Consider the following 13468-nt stretch of genomic DNA (forward strand, 5'->3'; position numbering starts at 1 on the left):
TACTGTTAGGAACAATCAATTTATTTTTGGCTTCCGAGAACAAGACAAGAACTACTACACTGGGATCTTCGTTTCACAGAAAGTTTAACACCAGGAACAGGAAAAACGTTCCAAGACGTTAGTTGTAGGTCATGTAGCGGGGGGTAGCACTGAATTTTGCATACGATTTAATGACTTTGTTCACTGCTTCCAAGAAGTCTTTCTCTGTTGCGATTTTTCGACGTGCTCGGATTGCGAACATGCCCGCCTCCGTGCAGACACTGCGAATCTCAGCGCCTTCGGAAAGAAAGGGATAAGTAACTTCAACACTGAGCACCGGAGGAGATGAAGCATAGACAAAATTGTTTAAATAAAATAAATAAATTCAGCTTACCTGTGCTATTGGGACACAGTCGAGCCAACAGCTCAAATCTTATGTCCCTCTCAACACTCATCGATCGAGCATGTATCTTGAATATGTGAGTTCGCCCCTGCAGAAAGAGCGGAGGGTAGAAGTGCTCATGCTATGCAAGAGGTGATGATTCTCAGCGAGCAGCTGAACACATCCAGAGCAAGGGCGGATGGAAAACAAACCTGGTTTTGCTTCCCAAATACAGTTACCTACATCTGGCCTAGCATGTTAAGTGTCCATGATACTAAGTTAAGTACATTAAGTACTAATGGTAGAAGTACCTCGAGAAATCTCTCTCAAAAGAGCCAAACGAAACATTCCAACTGAAGAACGAAATCATGGATCTGGTTAAAAGACTCTTTACCTGCTGAGTTGGGACCACACAGTGAATGTGGCCATTTGCTCTGGCTTCTCTGCCAGGGCTGGGAAAACCTTATTGAAACATCTTTAATCCCCCAAATTTCCAGGTAGTTTCACGTAAGTTAAGAGTGCTGCTTCTGTTAATTCTCATAAACTGCTTCCAGACAGTAACGCTTTCACTGAAGAAACCCTCTGGTATCAGAACAGACTCAGCAGTGGAAGAAAGCATTCTCACCTCAAGATCAGGCAAGCTGAACTCTATCTTCCTGTCCAACCTGCCGGGCCTCATCAGGGCTGGATCCAGAGTATCGGGTCTGTTTGTAGCCATCAGCACTTTGATGTTGCCTCGGGGGTCAAAACCATCCAACTGGTTGATCAGCTCCAGCATGGTACGTTGCACTTCATTGTCCCCCCCGGCGCCATCATCAAAACGAGCACCTGGGGAGAGGAGAGACACGTATTTCACTAAATAAGAGAGGGACCCCCAGAGCATGGAGAAGCTGTCGCAGCCGCGAAACAGAAGACACTTGGAAAAAATAATGTTAAATTACATACAAATATTTGTGATGAGTTTACAAAAACGTTGTGAGGGGATTATTTGAAAATGACACGTTTCAAAAAAAAGAGTGACTGGTGTTATCTGTCAGTTATAATAAAGCCCCGTCTCTTCACCCGGTGTGTGAAAAGGCCTGTCTCCCTGCCCAGTAACTGGCCGAGCTGCTGAAATCCATACATGCAGTTTGCTTCCTTTGCCTCCGCTCTACCAAAATACCTCCCTGTCTTGTCTGTGTAACAATTGTTCTACTTTCAAAGACTAAAGTACCTCAGGCAGTAACAAAGATTTAGTACGAGCCCAGAAGCTGAAGGGGGTTTAAGTTAACAGTACTTTTTGCAAGCACAATAGAGAGATTCTTAAGGTTTTTTTGGCATGCCAAAATGACTTCTCATCTCAGCTAAATACATTCAAACTACATAAACCACTTCTTGATAATTTCCCAGACGTGGGACATGTTGGTAGTAGTTTTACTTAATAGGCATTAACAAGTACATTTCCTGAAATGCAGCAATACCAATAAAGAATCACAACATGACACCTGAAAGTTCTGGTAAGAGATCAGAGCTACAGATACTCCAAACATACCTCCAATGGCATCAATTTCATCAAAGAATATAAGACAAGCTTTTTTAGTTCTGGCCATTTCAAAGAGTTCACGAACCATTCGAGCTCCCTGAGAGCAAAAATATCAAGATTTTGTTAAAGATTCAAGTCACATTAAAAGAAAACTATCAAAATTCATTTTTCATGCTTCAAAACACTTCTAAGTTTCCAATGCTAAAACTCTTATTTGTACACATATATATAACAGAACATTTAAAAATCTTAAAGGAATTTCTGAAGGAGAGACAGAAGTACAGATGAAATTATTTACCTCAGGGCCAAGCAAAAATAAGTGGCAGAGTTGGGAACAGAATCCTAATCCAAGAGTCATCCCGAACCACAGATTAAATTCTGCGCTGCAAAACCCATCTCACTGACAGCAGAACAATTCAGGTCTTATAACCGATCGCCCTATCTGCAGTGATTTGTTTGACAGCTCCTCCCCCACTTGTGCAAGTACCTTCATCCATCGTGCCCACTATGGTGTTTGGTCCCCACCACTGGAAATCTGCACATCACTGCACTCCATCAATATTTGCTCTCACCTCTCCCACGTACTTCTGCACCAACTCCGATCCAATCACCCTGATGAAGCAGGCATCGGTCCTGTTCGCAACAGCGCGGGCACAGAGTGTTTTGCCTGTACCAGGTGGCCCAAACAGAAGTACTCCTTTGGGAGGCTCAATCCCAAGGTTAACAAACCTTTCAGGCTGTAATGGTGTGAAACAGAAGGCAATGTTATGTGTAAATTAAAGATTATGTGCACCAAAGAGTATATGCAAATCAAGAAAATCCTCAATGAAGAGCAAGAGAAACCAGGATACACTGGATTTCACTAGTTAAAACCAGATCTCCTTTCACTTGAGTGTTTACATTCAGCTGCATTATCTTTTCTTGCTTCTTCAAATGCTAACAGATGACCAGAACACTTTCAAAACAGCAGAATTTTCAATCTGGAGGTTACTTACATGAAGCAGAGGGGTTTCAACCACCTCTCTCAGCTTTTCAATCTGCTCTTTACAACCACCAACATCACTGTAAGTGACATCTGGTTTTTCTTCTACCTGCACAACAAAAGGGTGAGAGAGCAGTTAACAGCCTGATGCTAGATCTCTCTCTAGGCTTTTAAAGCCCAGAACAAAATCCAATGCCACAATAAGTAAACGCAGTTCTCACTTGCATCATGGTGACTGTGGGATCAATCTTTGGAGGCAAGGGGATATGGATTTGATACTTGTTTCTGTCCACCCTGGTGAGAAAGCATAAAGACTATTATTTTAACACCAGTTAATTAAACTGTCATGTATTAATAGAAACCACTCTGTAAACTAGAAGCTGAATTCTTAAACTGTTCTTCTCTCTGGCATCAAGACAGCCCAGTCCTTTAAGTCAGATGGCCTAGAAACTGGAATTCTTTCTGCAGAGAAGTTTACTGCTTCGAAAAAAATTAATTCCAAAGTAGTTTGAAAACTAAACTTGAAAATATCCCACGGAGCAAACTGGCAAAACATTGGTTCTAAAAGTAACTGGCTTCACCCCCTCAGCGAATATCTCCTGTGGCCACGCTGTGTGTAACTGTGCAGGCTCCCCGTGAGCTGGGACTGCTGGGACCCAAACTGCAGCTTTCAGTCTCTGACGCACAGTTCTCGTTAAAATGACATCAAAATCAAAAGATTCCAGCATAGCATGCTGGTGAGTTGCTGTCTTCCAACAGAAAGACATTATTGCTACCATTTCAACCACTACAAAAATATGAAACGGTAGTTGTTGACCTGTCGAACTAACAGGTCAGATGAGAAATCTTCAGTCTCCAGTAAAACTCGTAAGAACACAAATGTTTTGCTCACCCAACCCTCATGCCTTCTTCTATGTCAGTAGGTGCCACCTGGTCACTGAGATCCACCACGAACTTGGCAAACTGCTTGACATTGATAATGTACTTGGGATCCTCAGAGTCTGCATTGATTATCTTTGTGCACCTAACAGAGAACACACAATTAACACCACCAGGCAGATTAACGAACTGGCTTGCTATTTGCATAAGCATCACAATGAGAGAGTCCCATTTTCCAAATACACCGCAATAGCTATTGTACTTGTGATTCTGTTATTATGGCATCACACAATAACTACAAGAATACAGGTACGAAGTAAGTAATACATCATCAAGCATAGAGCAGTTCCTTTTCGACACAATGGTAAAAAGCACTTTCAATATCACAGAATCACAGAATCGACTGGGTTGGAAAAGACCTCAGAGATCATCGAGTCCAACCCTTGGTCCAACTCTAGTCCGTTTAGTAGATCATAGCACTAAGTGCCATGTCCAATCTCAGTTTAAAAACCTCCAGGGACGGCGAGTCCACTACCTCCCTGGGCAGCCATTCCAATGCCTGACCACTCTCTCTGTAAAGAATTTCTTTCTAATATCCAGCCTAAATTTCCCCTGGCAGAGTTTAAGCCCATGCCCCCTTGTCCTATTGCTGACTGCCTGGGAGAAGAGACCAATCCCCACCTGGCTGTAACTTCCCTTCAGGTAGTTATAGAGAGTGATGAGGTCACCTCTAAGCCTCCTCTTCTCTAGACTAAACAACCCCAGCTCCCTCAGCCTCTCCCCACAGGTCTTATGTCAAGTCCCTTCACCAGTCGTGTTGCTCTTCTCTGGACCCGCTCCAGCACTAAATATGCACACTAAATATGCACAACATGTGAATGTTACCTTTATAAAAAGTCTACACACAAGCTATAAATGACATTTTTAATGCTCTGCAGCTCCACTGCAAAGAGGAAGAGAGCACCCACCTCGCAACTTGTAAGGGCTGCTCGCTCTGGAGAGTTTGCTTATCCGCAGCCAGATCCCAGAGGGCAGGAGGCGCCAGCCCAGTGTCGGATTCCTTGATTCCTGAGCACAACACAGAGCAGGTGAGGAGGCAGCAGCTCACTGCTACATCAGCATCCTTCACACACTGAGAACCTCAGACACAAGAGACCTCCAAAACACACACACATCCTTGATGGACTTCCTAAAAACCAGGTTTCCTAAAGAAATGAGGCCTACGTGACTGTGCTGGCTAAACATGCAAATACCAGCCTGGCCACCCTCTCGTACGGTTTTGCAATGCGCAGTTCACTGCGACCAAGACTGACAGAGAGAGGAGCACATTTCTACAAGTTTGAGAAAAAGAGTGAAACTCTGCAAGTGCCTTCATTGAGGGAACACTTTAGGGCAAGTATCCAAACCTAAGGGATCCACACAGATGAAAAAACTAATGCTATTCTGTTCTAAGACAAAAAAACCTAATAAATCTTCCAAACCATGGATACAGAAAGTAACATCTCCATGATGTATTTGAAAGAATAAAGCATTTTACTGTAAAATAGAAATTGCAGTCCTCCTGCCAGAACTGAGGGCCACTAGAGATTAGCAACGGGGCAACAAATAGACACCAGTGAAACAAACAAGGAAAAATGAGGGAACGAATTAATTTTTACTGTAAATGCCACAACTGGCCAGCTGATTTGGAGCATTAACTGCTCTGATATACATTTATTTGTTATACAAGAAGTAATACCATTACTTAATTATAGTATGTTGGGGTTTTGCAGTGTACGGAAGTTCACTGGCTACTCAAACACAGGTTAACGCAAATCACAAATTATCCAGTGACAGAAAGGGGCACTTGTCTCATGCTACCATAATACATAAAATTTATAATTTTGAATAAAAATGTGTTAAACTACAAAATCACATCATTATATGTACAGATTAGCCCTGCCCAATCAAAAAGACCATCACCTACAAAGCAAAAATCTCATGTTACCAAATAAATAAATGTATCCTTTTGAGAAAAATAACAGTAATAAATTAATGCAGAAGTTGTTTAAAATCAGCTTCTTAAAACACTCATTTTGGTACCTGTCTCTTCTATTGAAAGTTATTTAAAGAAAGAAAGATACCAGTGAGCTCATTGATTTTCTTAAGTAGTTGCTGAATATCATCTTCTACTTGCTTGATCTGCCTTGAGTACGTGCTCTGGCCCTGGAAAAGAAACATCATGTAGACTTCATATTATTTTATGTTTAGGAAGAAATGCCAATAGCTGCTGAGCGGCAAGATGTTCAACAGACTGCCTTGGTGTAACAGCCAAAAAGACAGTATTAAGTTCCAATAACAATATTTCTGTTTGCAAAACCAGAGTGCAGCTGCACACAACTGACCAATTGCGCAAGTGGAAATTTTTCATATTTGTAAACTTCAAGGATTTGGTTTTCCTTTTAAACCCATTCAGCCTTATTAATTTTTTTTTTCTGAAGTCTAAAAAAGACTTAGTAAACATTATATACACATGGAATTCTGTATACATTATCTGAAAATCATTTGTACATGTGCTTTAACTATCTTACCCAATGTTTGTGTCATCCACAGAAGACAGCGGAAAGATCAGGGGACTCATCAAAAGCCAGATTCTTGCTTGTGATAAAATGCTTTACTATCTTGCCCTGCCTTATCCGGATTTCCTTTACAAGATCTCCTTCGTATCAACTTGGCAACAAAAATGAAACTGCAGTGGGCACAAGCTGTATTTCAGAGTCCTTCCCCAGTTCCAGAGTTTCGTAAAGGAGTTTCAGCGTCAAAAAAGTTCAGACTTCTGGCAAAAATACCCAAACCCAGACATACGCTAAGCTGCTGCTTTCATTTCTCAGGAGTTCGTCCACAGACCCAATGTACTTTCTGGTGGAGAGGGGAGATTTGCATTTTAAGCCTTATTGTCCATGGGAAACACCTCCCAAGATTTGACATGTATCCCTCACTAATAGTTTTTTAACATGATTGCTAAAAACAAGTAAATTTGATGGGAGGTCTTAAAGATACTGTTCTTTATGAAGCAAGACAATTGGTTAGTGAAAGAGCCCCAATAAAGCCCTAGATGTTAGATCTCTAAGACAGCTACAAGATACAAAGCAAAAATAGAAAAGACTTCATTTGTTCCAAGTTAACAGAACCACTGGATTATTTCCAGGGTTGTGGGTTGAGTTTGGGGCTTGCTCATTGGAAAGAGGGAAAAGATTTTGGCAGGAAAGAAAAGCAGCAGGAGAAGCATAATTACTAACTATTCACTAAACATACATCCCTCCACTCCTGCCTTCAACTTTCTTTTTTTATTTAACACTCTTGTGTATGTATGTTACTTACATAGGTTTTCAGCAAGGCAATGTCTCCTTCATCCAGAGCTGAAACAACACAGGAAAGAATTAGCTTCCCATTTTAACAACAAAACCAGCAGTATTAATTCCGCTTCTAAAAGATTAAAACATATATTTTAAAGAGATGCTTTTGAGCTTATACTTTTTCATTAAGCCAAAGTGGAACAAAAAATATCTGACATTCAAGAAAAACAAAATAGGGTCTCCAGCTACTCTCTTCAGTCCAAAACTTGGTACAACACAGAGCTCATTTCAAGCAACCTACTTAAATTTCGCTTCACTCAGAGTAGCTTATGACCCGTTACTGTACAGAGGAGGAACTGAAGACATCAAAACTTGATCTTTTCAACTCTTTGTTTCCTAAAGTTTAAGAAAACATAAATGAAAAACTGTCCCCACTTTCCACCAGTGACGTCTCTCTTCCAAATTGCCCAGTGTGAGCAAGGAACAGCAACCAAATCTAAGCTGGTCCCAGTAACAAAAAACTACCATAAACTACTAAAGCAGCCTTGAATCAATAACTAATACAATGCTGAGTTTTAATATTGTAAAATATAAAACATGGGAAGGGTCACACTACATAGGATAAACGGGCTGGTCCGATATCCTTCTCCAACAGAAGGTCTACGAACGTGGAAAACAGACCGCGAACTCCCACTGTCAGGTCACATAATAACAGCCCCTCAAAAAAAATCCCTTGCACTAATATTTTGGACAATTGTTTGAACCCCTGTAAACTTTCAGCAGAATATGCAGGAAATAATCCCCTGGTTTAAATCGGCATTTACTTAACTTGAACTTGGAATCTACAAGTTGTACTTTGGCCTCAGAATTCCCACATCAGAACAAGCAGCTTCAGCTGTTAAATGCACGAGCTTTTGTGCAGAGTCCTCCAGGATCGCTCCGGCAAACCCTCTCCATTCAGTATCCCTGTCATTCCCTATTTACTGCCATATCACTTGCCATTTAACAGACCTTTTCCACTCCCTCTCCCTTCGCCACAGAGCTATCTCTTTTTCAGGCTGAACTACACCCTTCACCTTCAGCATCCCGAGCATCCCTCTGTTCTCTCTTTTCCAACTCCACTGTGTCTTTTTAAGACAGAGGAAACCAAACCCACACCACACCACATCAAAGACTGAGGTACAGTATACATTATACAGGATTTTGAGAGGATTTGTGTGTGTGCGTTGATCCTTATTTCTTTCCTGATTATTTGTACTAACCCACTGATTTTTCATATGTACTGTTGCCACAATTCAAAAATTCTTCTTGAGTGGTAACAGTTCAAAGTCCATCACTAATTACATAAAGTGTTGGTTTTGTCTCCAGATACATTATTTAATATTTACTGGTATGAAATGAAAAGGCCAATGGATTCAAACATGAGGAGCAGCAGCAATTTTCACGCTATGCGTACACCACCAGAAAAATCTGCCACCCCACTCTCTCCTGCTTCCAGTCAGTATCTTATGAAAGTGGCAACACACAGGGTCTGACAGCCAGCTCTGCAGGAGTTCAGAAAAGGAAATTTTAATGTTTTATTAAGTTGATCTTTTAAGTAACCGTTAAACCACAAAAGCCCTTTGTCTTAGGAAGCGCAGATCAGGCTTTTTAGTAGCATTTTATAAGAGATCTCTGGAACCAGCCAGGGCCAGATTGCCGGCACCTCCAAACACCACCCAGTGTTCGTTACCCACAGAATCACAGAATGGCTGGGGTTGGAGGGACCTCTGGAGATCAACTAGTCCAACCCCCCTGCTAAAGCAGGTTCACCAGAGCAGATCACACAGGAATGTGTCCAGGCAGGTTTGAATGTCTCCAGAGAAGGAGACTCCACAACCTCTCTGTGCAGCCTGTTCCAGGGCTTTGGCACCCTCAAAGTACAGAACTTTCTCCTCATGTTCAGATGGAACCTCCTGTGCTTCAGTCTGTGCTCGCTGCCCCTCATCCTGTCATTGGGCACCACTGAAAGGAGTCTGGTCCATCCTCTTGACACCCACCCTTGAGATATTTATAGACACTGATGAGATCCCCTCTCAGCCTTCTCTTCTCCAGGCTGAACAGACCCAACTCTCTCAGTCGCTGCTCATAAGAAAGATGCATCAGACCCCTGATCATCTTCATAGCACACCGCTGGACTCCCTCCTGTAATTCTTGTCCTTCTTAAACTGGGGGACTATATATATCTATATCTATATCTATTATCCCAAAGTATTTGGAGTGTGATGGTAACACAGGATTCCTGTGAGAACAGGACTTAAGACGTTAATTAATATGTGACCATGTGTCAGGTGTTATGTTAATGCACCTTGAGTTTTTATGCCCTTCTGAAAGGCTGAGGCAATCACAGTGCTATCATGATGGATTACATCATAGTCTGTTCGTGAACACAATTGATACACAGGTTTTGAGGCTGACTTATAGAATTGCTTTTGCTGCGACACAAACGATGCATAATAATTCAGAGTCTGTGCTTCAGACTGTGCCGGTTGCTCCTCACCCCGCCGCTGGGCAGCACTGACAGGAGCCCGGTCCCAGCCCCGCTGGATCGCTCCCCGCGGCCCGGTCCCGCCGGGTTCCCGCTGGGCTCCCGCCGCGTTCCCGCTGGGTGTCCCGCTGGGCTCCCGCTGGGTGTCCCGCTGGGTTCCCGCTGGGTTCCCGCAGGGCTCCGCCGGACCGGGCGGTGCTGCTGTTCGTGTCCGACACCGCCGCCCCGCGGGCCGCCCCCGGCAGCGCCGCACAGGCCGCAGCGGCCAAGCCCGGGCGCCGGGCCGGGTTCTCTCGGGGGCGGCGGCCGCAGCGCCGGACACGGCATTTGAGGGGTTTTGAGTTTACGTGTCGCCCGCCGGGCTCCCTCGGCCCCGCCGCTCCGGCACCGAAATGGCCGCCGGCAGCGCCGCCCCGCCCCGGTGCCCAGCGCCCGGCGCCGGCGCTCGGGAGTTTCCCCGCCATGCACACGGGGACACCGACCCGACACGGGGGAGGGACCGCTGGGAAGGGGGCACTGCCGGTTCTTCCGCCCGCTGCCGTGCCAACGGGCACTGAGCCCGGCGAGGCAGCAGGGCCGAGCCCCGCCCGCCTGGGCTCTCACCGCGGATGGGTTTATCCTCCTTCTCCTCCTCCTTGGTCTTCCTCTGGTCGGCCCCCAGGTAGTCCGGCATCGTCCCGTCCCGCTCCGGCTCCGCTCCGCGCCGCGCTGCCCTGGATGCGTTACTCAGCACCGCCGGCACTTCCGGCCGGGCCGCGCCGGGGGGACACTAAAGGCGGGCGCACCGGCCGGCCGCGCCGTGGGCCTCGCGCCACCGATATTTCCTTCCCCCCAGCGCCGCTGCCCCAGCCGCACAGTTCCGCCCGCCGCAGCCGCCGGCGGAACGGAGCGCCCCGCGCCGGCCACAGCCGCCCCGACCCAGCCGGGGCCCGTTGCGCCGCCGGGCCTGCTGCGGAGGGGCGGCGTGGGGCAGGCAGAGGGGCGGCTGAGCCCCGCCGGGCCGCTTATCCCGCCGCACGCCTCCACCGCCCCGGAAGCGCTCGCCGCGCGCCTCCATGCGCCGGCTCCCGGCAACCGGCTCGGCTCGGCCAGCGGGGCCCGGCGCCCAGGCCCGGCGCCGCCATGCTGCGGGGGGCGCGGGACGGGCAGCTCACGGCCGTCACCAGGCCGCGCTTGGCCGGTAGGTACCGCCGGGCCCGCGGGGGGCGGCCCGGCCGCGGGGCTGCAGCCGCTGCCGGGGCGGGGGGGCCGGGATCTCCCGCTGCCTCCAGCACCGGGGCGGCCCCCGGTTTGGGCGAGGGCGGGATTCAGGTGAACAAACCCCCCCAAAGCACCCGGCTACCGCTGGAGTTACAAACCCGCCTGTTTCGAAGGAACTTTCCCGTTTATTTCGCTGCGGCGCCGATCGCCCCGGTGCTCGAGTCGGTGTGAGCAACAAGTCCGGGCCGCTCGGAGGAGGCGCCTGGGCCGGGGAGCGCGGGGGGGCCCGTCCGCGCCGAGTGCTGCCGCCGCAGGCTTCCCCTCCGCTGCCACAGCGAGGGGGGGGTCCAGTGTAATTTAACGTGTGCGTTCCCTTAACTTGAGAGCGCCTCGGAGACGGGAGAACACCGAGTAGCGTTTGGAAGGTGCCGCCCGACAGGCAGGTGTCGTGGTTCCTGCAGTCCCGGGAGCACTCTGGTGCTTTTAGGGCAAACAAGAAGATTTGGCAGTCTGTAGCCTTGTGCTGTGCTGTACTTTCATGGGCTTTGATGGGGTTTAATTAAAAAAAAAACACAGAAGGTGAAGTTGCTTTTATGTTTTTGCTTATAGCATCAGTACTCTGTCAAGTGGAACCTGTGGGAAGATGGTTTGAAGCATTTATTAAGAGGAGAAACATAAATGTTTCTTCCTCTTTCCAGGAGCTAGAAGATGAGAAGGAACTTTCAGAAGAATCAGGCGATGAAGAATTGCAGCTTGAAGAATTTCCTATGTTAAAAACCCTCGACCCAAAGGATTGGAAGGTATTCAGTTTATATAGACTAATGTTAATTATTTTTGCTGGAAGACTCCTGTCAGAGTTGTCCACCATGCCCAGTTGCTAAAGATCCCCTCCCTCTTCCCCTCCCACCCCACCTGAGTTGCTTTTTGTCCCTTAGTGTTATAGCATTATAGCTGGGTTTGTGTTTTCCACGCATATCCAGTTAATGAAGGCAAACTCGCGTACACATCAGGATAAGATCTTAGTCTTGAACTGTTGCTTTTCCACGTTACTGTCTGTAAGTGGTAAAAGTGTCTCTTCTCCCTGTTACTGCCTCCCTCATTCTGGAACTGTGTTAGCACTCTTAATATTAAAGACAGCGATTCGGTTTTCCAATAATTGAACTTTCAGTGCTTTAATCCAATTTAGATTAAGCTACCTGAATTTCTGTAATATCTGGCTTAATTTATTGATACTCGGTTGTTCAATAATTATGGCCTTTAAGACAATTGTTCTTTTTCTAATAATTATTGGGAGAGGGAAGAATTCTGCCTCTTGCTTTTAAAAGATGGAGGAGAACTGTTTTCTGCGTGTGTCGTGTTGTGTTGTGGCTCTTTAGGTTGCGTTTATCAATGTTTATCAGGGTTCATTTTTTTTCCACAGAATCAAGACCATTATGCAGTTCTCGGGCTGGGTAATATACGATACAGGGCTACTCAGAAACAAATCAAAGCAGCTCGTAAGTACCTTTCCTTCATAAGCAGGCTTTTCTTTCAGATGTACGCAACTGTTTTGCAGGTGTAAATATATACATGTCATGAATAAGCTTATTACTATCTCACAGGCCTAAAAATGTCCTCCCTTATGTTGTTTACCAGCCTTCTAAATTCACATCACAGCTCCAAGGTCCACAAGCCTCAAGCCAGAGAATTCAAAAATTTCACTGAGTTCGCATCTCTGCTTTCTTCCCTGTGTTTTTTGTCAACAAGCTTGAGACTGTAACTATAATACCATCCACATTTTTGATTCTGCAGCCGGGGCTCAGTGAAAGGCAGAGAACTACAGCTCACCCTGCCCAATGTATTTCGATAGGTTTGTACCCTGAAGCCCCCTTACAACTGCTGGGTGCCACGGCAATGCCAGCGAATGTTTAAGAAGTTCACTGCTGTTCTCATTCTGATTAGACTGAGCATTGCATGGGAATGGAGCAGTAGCTCTTAGGTTTTCCAGCTATTCAAGTAACTAGAAGTTATTTGTGCCACTGAGAAGCTGAATTTTGCTCTTCTTTGGTCATTTTACCATGTGAAAACTGTAGAGCTCCTGTAGCTGGATCTCTGGGATATTACCAAGCCAACTTGTGAGGTTTTCTTGACATTTTGGGTGAGTAAAAAATAGAAATTGGAAGTACCACTGCTTAATATGTCATGTCTTAAATCATGACGTGATTCAGAAGCACGTGCAGGTGACTGGGGGTATTTGCGTATGAAGGAAGAACACATTGGGCTTAGAACTTTTTTTCCTAGAAAGCAATATGACCAAGAGTTGACTTTGCAAGAAGGATGCAGGAATTTAGCAGGAGAAGATTTAAAAGTACTCTGAAGATTGTTCAGTAGCTTTTATGAAATAAGCTGATGGTTTTGTGCTTTGATCTTGCAAGCAATTGCCTGTGTAGCTGTACTGATGTGGGTAGAATCGCTGTCCCCAGTGAAAACACAGAGAAAGATTAAGTTACTCCCAAAGGAAAATGGGTGGAAATTTGCAAATTTCCAACTTGCACAGGAAATGTTGTTGCCTTGCATACGTGTTAGCAGTGCCAGCACAGAGCATGTGCTAATGTAGGACAGAGCAGCACCTACTCTGGTGATGATTAGTGCTCTCACTAATCTTGTCAACCAAGAACTGGGC

General features: G+C 45.8%; 2 protein-coding genes across 4 annotated transcripts in view; one reads left to right on the forward strand and one right to left on the reverse strand.

Moving 5' to 3' along the window:
• PSMC2 (proteasome 26S subunit, ATPase 2) lies at positions 1 to 10386 on the reverse strand. The gene is made up of 12 exons (XM_005498082.3): positions 10210 to 10386; positions 7105 to 7142; positions 5868 to 5949; positions 4713 to 4812; positions 3758 to 3889; positions 3087 to 3159; positions 2879 to 2974; positions 2456 to 2620; positions 1893 to 1980; positions 987 to 1189; positions 374 to 470; positions 1 to 276 (listed from the first exon to the last, which is right to left on the reverse strand). The coding sequence occupies exons 1-12, from the start codon at positions 10277 to 10279 to the stop codon at positions 119 to 121; spliced, it is 1302 nt and encodes a 433-aa protein (XP_005498139.1). The 5' UTR covers positions 10280 to 10386; the 3' UTR covers positions 1 to 118.
• Positions 10324 to 13468, forward strand: part of DNAJC2 (DnaJ heat shock protein family (Hsp40) member C2) — an 18085-nt gene continuing 14940 nt past the window's right edge. Inside the window, exons 1-3 of one of the 3 annotated variants that reach the window (XM_065049133.1) lie at positions 10324 to 10786; positions 11416 to 11606; positions 12227 to 12302. In XM_065049133.1, the coding sequence (XP_064905205.1) occupies positions 10324 to 10786; positions 11416 to 11606; positions 12227 to 12302 (730 nt within the window). The remainder of the gene's footprint in view (positions 10787 to 11415; positions 11607 to 12226; positions 12303 to 13468) is intronic. The other 2 variants (XM_065049132.1, XM_065049134.1) reach the window with 2 other exon arrangements.

This window comes from Columba livia, chromosome 1, assembly GCF_036013475.1.
Source record: "Columba livia isolate bColLiv1 breed racing homer chromosome 1, bColLiv1.pat.W.v2, whole genome shotgun sequence".
NCBI lineage: Eukaryota > Metazoa > Chordata > Aves > Columbiformes > Columbidae > Columba > Columba livia.

Coding starts and splice junctions, on each gene's coding strand:
- PSMC2 (XM_005498082.3), bottom strand. CDS start 10,279: ATGCCGGACTACCTGGGGGCCGACCAGAGGAAGACCAAGGAGGAGGAG. Junction 2,621..2,878: donor TTGAAACCCCTCTGCTTCAT/GTAAGTAACCTC, acceptor ACACCATTACAG/CCTGAAAGGTTTGTTAACCT. Junction 277..373: donor ACTGTGTCCCAATAGCACAG/GTAAGCTGAATT, acceptor TTCTTTCCGAAG/GCGCTGAGATTCGCAGTGTC.